This window comes from Platichthys flesus, chromosome 22 (genome assembly GCF_949316205.1).
Source record: "Platichthys flesus chromosome 22, fPlaFle2.1, whole genome shotgun sequence".
NCBI classification, from domain to species: Eukaryota; Metazoa; Chordata; class Actinopteri; order Pleuronectiformes; family Pleuronectidae; genus Platichthys; species Platichthys flesus.
Window position 1 is genome coordinate 3,609,961 of NC_084966.1, and position 6,768 is coordinate 3,616,728.

General features: G+C 44.5%; 1 protein-coding gene across 1 annotated transcript in view; it reads left to right on the top strand.

Annotated features, from left to right (window-relative positions):
- The window catches only part of zranb3 (zinc finger, RAN-binding domain containing 3), a 62,989-nt gene extending 57,038 nt beyond the window's left edge, over positions 1-5,951 (top strand). The window contains exons 19-22 of the mRNA XM_062380391.1: positions 722-880; positions 1,747-1,939; positions 4,438-4,569; positions 5,280-5,951. Coding sequence (XP_062236375.1) covers positions 722-880; positions 1,747-1,939; positions 4,438-4,569; positions 5,280-5,378 — 583 coding nt within the window. The 3' untranslated portion in view covers positions 5,379-5,951. The remainder of the gene's footprint in view (positions 1-721; positions 881-1,746; positions 1,940-4,437; positions 4,570-5,279) is intronic.
- Positions 5,952-6,768: the final 817 nt, after the last annotated feature.

Genomic DNA, 6,768 nt, shown 5'->3' on the forward strand with positions numbered 1-6,768 from the left:
CCAGCTCCCTCTCGTGTTCGCTCCGCTGCTGATGTTGGATAAGCTTTGCATTGAGCCTGGATGTTTGCAGCACTGAGGTCTTTGTCACGCAGGTCAAGGGAACCTCTCTTTGAAATTTGAAGGTAAAAAGAATCGTGATGTTTGTACATCATACAAAAAAAGTAGCATACGTGGATGTATGCTCTCTCTGCCAGAGCTCTCCCATCTGGCACCTTGAGATTCAATTATAGTCAGAGTCTTCATAAAGGGAGTAAATGTATTTAGCTGCATCTTCACCTTGACTCCTGTCAATCAGTGGATCTGAATAGTGTGTTCTGTCATATTTCCTGTCACTTAATTCAATTTGTTTAATTCATATTCTTCTCCACAGTTTAATAGCCGAGTCATGACATGCTCACTACTCTGATTCAAAGAGTAACTCCAGTATTTTGACATATAAAATATATCCGTCAGAAATTGAAGCATAGACGTCGAGAGACTTGTGGTGCAGAGTCTTCGACAAAATTCAGTAACACTGGATCCCACATTTCCCATCATGCAACTCACTAGTATCTTCATTTTGTTAGTTACTGGTCTCTCTAGAGACAAACTGGTCTTTTCTACTGGCATCCCATCGGTGTGATGTTAAGGTCAAAGGTAACAGAAGAAATCGAGCTTCCCCAGATCGAACACAACCTTTTTTGTTCTAATGTCTGAATGTAATCAATTTCTGTCCCTGCAGGAAGGACAAGGAGTCCGGTGAGGCTGCGGAGGAGCAGGCATCATTACAGTCTGCGTATCTGCAGGCTGTGGACACTGAAGGTGTCCCCCTGTGTCTCTCCTGCCAGCAGGCCTGCTCCACCTCCGGTGGGGCCTGGGACACTCGATTCTGTAGCCACAGGTACGGCGACACTAAGTGCACACGGCTCAGAGATAAATTAGACGCTTCTGGGTCTTTTTTCTTTTCCTGAGTGAAGTGTTTTCACAGAAAGTTTTAAAGAAACAAGGCACCGACGATACAGATCTCTGCTTGGAGCACCAGTTGGGTGGAGTTTAGTGCCACAGGAGAATTTGGTCCTTGTTGATCAGAGAGGAGCATTTCTTAAATTAACTTTCTTAAACTTCAGTCTACCCGCTGTTCTCTGTGGCAAAGCCCCCCCATCTGGCACCGTGAAATTCAATTATAGTCAGAGTATGTGTGTGAAACCAAACTGAAAAACAGGACGTGCACGGTGTTGACTTCACCTTGGTTTGCTTTGAAGCAACACTGTGTGCTGATGACTTAAGAACATTGCTGTTAGAAGATCAAACTGCAATTCTTCTAGTTATTTTGGTCCACTGGTCTAATCCTTTGTTATCATAGTTGGTTCAAGATCCTGACTATGATATTGTAAGTGGAGGAATGCAGGAATGTCTTTCTGTCCTTGAGGAACAACACTGCATCACTTCCTGTTCCCTCTGAATAAGATCTGCTAAATTCTTTTAACTGATAAAATGTGTTGCGGCTGTGCCTCCTCTCGTCTCGCTGCCTATTTAAGTTAGAAATTCAATTTCCTCAAGTGATTCTCAAGAGCCAAATTCAGGTCACTCAGTCAAGGTGAGACACTTCACTCCTCTGTGCCGGGATCTTATCAGAAATTAACACAGTTATCTCTGTGCTCCGAAGGAAAAAGACGACAGCTTTCCTGTGTTTGTGAAAAGCGAAGAAGAATTTCAGCCGTTAATATTATTTAAATGTGAAAGTTTGCCGTTTCCGTGTTCTCCCAGATGCCAGGAGGAGTTCCAGTTGCGCTCCAGCCAAACATACATGCGCTCGCGGGTGCTGGAGGTGGAGCAGGGCGTCTGTCAGCTGTGCGGCCTCCACGCACACGACCTGTACCTGAAGGTCCGTGACGCTCCGCCCCCCCAGCGCAAGGAGATGCTGGAGAACACTTGGCTCGCCCAGCTGTCACTCAAGCAGGTTGGACAAAAGAGCAGAGGAAACCAGAGTTTGAAAATGTTTTGTCTATTGGCCCATGTAGGCCATAAGCAAGATACATCATAGGAAGCGAATTGGAAATAACTAAAATAAAATAATTCAATAACTAAATGAAAAAAATGTATGTGCTAAAAGGGAGTGTTGATCATTAAATATATAAAAATAAATAATCGATCCGTAGCTAAGCTAGCAGCTCACATAAATGCATAAACGCTGTACTGGGGCTGATGGGAAATGGTGTTTCTTGAAGACTGCTAAACAACCTTATGATTATTTTACCCAGAAGACATCATCCTAATTTTCTGATGTCAATATTTAAGTGTAAGATTATATAAAAATAAATGTTATAAACTTATAGTAGGTCCATTAAAAACCTCTAAGGTCATTTTAAGTTAAACACTGTTGGAGGCATAAGGATTTCAAATGATCCCCCATCTCACTAGAAGCTAAATACAAATTTGGGGAAGCAGAACTTTTCTCTCATTAATCACCGACCCCTCAGATTCACCCTGCGACTCTGGGAAGGTTCAAACCCACAGGTTGATAACCACAGGACATGAACCAGCTAACTTTGCAGAGTAGTTAAAAATAGCTCAACCACCTACAACAGTGCAGTTCTCCCCTCACGTTGGTATTAACAGATAATAATGATTGTGTAACCACTCTATTGGATTTACTTTACAACACACACACCTCGAGTCTCCTGGTGCGAGAGCAAAATAACTGACAGGGGGAGACAGTTTTTGCCTTTGTGTTTGTGTAAGGGCAGAAAAAGAGTGCCCTCTACTCTTCATCCCACCCACTCACACATATACACACACACACATACACACACACACACACACACACACACGTTGATCTGCACTCCAAGGGGCCAGCTCCCAGTAAATGGATTGCTGGGCCCATTGATTTTTTTTCTCCCAGTGCCAGGCCTCGACCAGTAAGCCTGTTTGATTTGGTTGGCTGTTATCCTGCAAAGCCACCCCCCTCCCTACGCACACACACACACATTCTCCTTCCCAGTGCCGGCGGCAGCAGCATCAGCACCAATCGATGCACCGAGCTTTAGAGGAAACAAACTCAGCCACATGATAAGATGCCGCAGCGGTGGAGAAGCCTCAAGATTATAGGCTCATTCTTTGGTTCAAACCAGGGGTTTTGGTGTGTGAGTGTGTTTGTGTGTGTGTATGTCTGTGTGTGTGTTACAGCCTTTAGATGCCCATAAGCATAATTCTGGGGTAAGTCTGTAGTGGTGGTGAAGCAAGGTGCTTGGTTTTGGCAGAAGAGCAGGTTCATTTGACTGAAATGTGTGTATTTTTGTGTGTGTGTGCTTTTGTGTGTGTGTGTGGTTGTGTGTGTTTGTGTGTACATGTGTACATGACCTCTGCCCCTGCGATCACGTCTGCTCTTCAAGTCTTCTGGGATCAATTCCAGCTCGCTGCCTTAATGTCGGCAGAGTAGCACTCAAAGCAGGAAAATTGATTTCAAGGCCTGAACTCTTCCCATCAGGCTTCTTTGTCTCTGTGTTTTAATTCTCTCATTCATCCTCCGCTCCTCCTCTTCTGTGTTCTCTCCTTTTGAGTCTGCATCCCTGTTTCTATTTCTGTCTTCACCTCTTTTTCTTTTAACAGATTTAATCAATTTAAGATTACATGAAGTAGAACCTGTGGAGTCCTTCAGTTGTCATACAAACTCAAAAGGTGTTTAGTTTGTCCAGTCTGGGATACTGTAAAAAACATGGCGGCCTCGGTAGAGCGGATCAGCTCCAGATGTGTGTGTATATATATATAAAGTATTTAAATATAAAAGACCCATTCTAGGTTAAATTTGTACAATTTTGATGGAACACATTAGTGAAAACATCACTAGGATTATTTTATTTTCATTTTCTACCAACAGATCGCACACAATGCTTCAAAATCCAACTCATTTCAGGTAATTCACATGAGTTGAGAGAATTCTTGGTTTTCTCTTAAAAACACTTTCAAATTCCACCTGGATTTCTCCAAAACGTTTAGTAATTTAGGAATGTGTGTATCCCATTGTAGCTTGTTATTCCCTGTGGTTTATTTAACCCAATTTCTGTCTTTTGCCTGATCGGCTGATTTAAGTTTCCCTATGGAGAGGGAACAGAACATTATTTGGGGGAGATTTGTATGCCTGTACCTGAGGCATCTGTCTGTGACGGATAATTGAAAGTCAAAGTTCACTGTCATTGATTTGGTGCAATTATTGTTTTCATCAAGCTGACTTATCCTCAGAATCTCTCAGGCTTACATTCATCTCAGCATTTAAACCTTTATCGGCATCTGCTTGTTGTTTTCATCACTTCCTGTCGTGGAGTTGTGTTTTTCAAACAAATCAAATCCGATCAAGGAGAAAAGTTAAGCATAGATGGATGATTTCGGCAATTTGTGATCACATCCCCGGGTGGACAGTGCACCGAGATGCTCACCGCTTCCCCCTCTGTGTGTTTCCAGCTGAATGAGATGATCCGCGCTCCGGTCGAAGGGGATTTCTGGCAGGTCGACCACATCCGGCCGGTCTACAGCGGAGGAGGACAGTGCTCGCTGGACAACCTGCAGACGCTGTGCACCGTCTGCCACAGATCTGTACGTGCTCACTCCACATCACTGCACCAACAACAGCCTCCACAGCCGCCTCCTCAGCCACAGGGCTTAAAGGGGCAAAAGCAATTTATCCAACATTTAAGGTGCACAGTGCACGGACCTCTCCTTTATCCACGTTCAAGTCTCATCACTCATGTTGAGGATCATGTGTGATGGCATTAATGTGATACATGGTCAAACACATTGATCAAAAGTTACAACGTCCCTCACACAGCTATATTTTCTCTATAATAACATCACATGATGTGGTTGTGTGACATATTGATATATTGCATTTGTAGCAACCTGCTATATAACTGTCTTGGGAACATTTTCCTTTTTCAGCTCCTCCAGTCGATATTTCATAATCACAGACAATTCACTTCAGGGGAAAAAAGAAAAAAGGAACTGATTTGAGAGCAGAGGTTTCAAAATAAAAGCGCGGCTTTCATTGTAACCTTAAATGTGCTTAACTTCCACGCTAGAAAGCATTTTTGTCCGAGTGGGTGTCGGTTTGTAAGGAGCTGCTTTATTCGTTGACGTTTATAAAGTGATGTGGAGAACTGCGCCTTCTGATAAGGGGATCCTCTCGCTGTTTATGCCACCGCTCAGACACTTTAATCTAGAGATGCTCAAAATATTGATCTCACTTTTCTCTTCTGCGCCGACTGCAGATTTAACCTCTTACATCATGTTCCATTTTTTCTCCACAGAGGACGGCTCAGCAAGCCAAAGAGCGCAGCAGGATGAGGAAGAGCGCGGCAGCCTCCAAGGTTGCATCAGACATCAGTAGGTTCTTCGTCAGGAAATGAAATGACATGAAGGTTTAGAGAGGGTTGTGCGTGTGTTAAATTCCCGCCGACATGATTTCTGACGGTTTGGATGAAGATGCATCGTGGGTCTTCAAAGACAAAACTCAGCAGAGTATCAGAAACGCCAGGAAAAGGGCAGATGTTGTCTAAATCCCCGTCTCTGCCTGTGCCTCGCTTTCCGATGATATCACCGCCGTCCTGTTGGACTCAGCTGCAGGGCGGGGGGGGGGCTGCTGTAACAATGAAGAATTAAAAAAAGAAAATGGTGACAACAACAACTTCATGCAAATTCAGCTCTTGTCCCCGAACCGTCAAGCGCGGTAGTTTTGATTTATGGCGGCCCCCTTTTGCTCGAGGCTGAAATGGAGCAGGTTGTTAAGAAAGATGCTGCTATTTTAAGATTCCGCAAACTTGGTGAAAGGAAGCGGGTGAGAGATGAATTGGGGGCTTTGTGATTAAAGCTCTACGGCAGAAAACAGGACCGAGCGTCCTCATTGGCAACAAGTGGCGCCTTGTAAATCTTTCTGGAAGACAGGTGGACGCTACCCGAGTGAAATAAAAAAACTATTTCCATCTTGTTTCATGTTGTCTCCTTCTGTTCTCCAGGAGCTTTAACCACAGCTCGGACTGTAAATACACCAGGACGCCCGGTTGCTCCGACAAACAAGCAAATCGCTTCATCGCTTCATCGCCTCAAGTCAGGAACATTACTGTCCATGTCCACGCATCTACCTCCTCTTCAGCTGTGCTTGATGATCTGAACAGATCCAAAGTCAGTCAAGGGGGCTATGTTTAGAGAGGGAGAGCAGAGTTACTATGGAAACAAGGCTTCAGGTTCAGCACTGTCGGGATTATTGAATCTGTTCTTGGGAGAGTTATACAATGAGCCAGACAGACATCAGAAACTCCAATCAATATCTGCAGGCTCCGGTGAAAATGAGGCCGTCACATTCCTCCACAGCAGGATCTGACTCTTCCCCCGCCCCCCCCCTCATGGCGTCCATGTCGTGGATGTTGTCACGTCACGATTTGTCTGACTTGCCTTCCGTGTCAAAACGGTGAACTCAGCAAATCCCAAAGTTAAAAAAAAATATATATATATAATTCTGACAGACCCAACTCCTCTCAGCCAATCAGAGCGCCGGGTTGAAACCACAGCTTCAAACTTTCTCAGAGCCCGTGTGGGTGCACGTGTGGGTGTATGTGTATTTCCCCTACGGCTGCTCCAGGTCTCCACTTAATAAGGCCGTTGTTCCTCTCCTGTCCAAACCGACAAGCTTTGTGAGTAATGAACATCTCCCAGGCAGCCTTCCAACAACAGCAGGTTTCAGTGTCAGTCCCTGTCAGCAGCCAATGACTCTGATCGGCTGTTTTATTACACCCAAAAGGT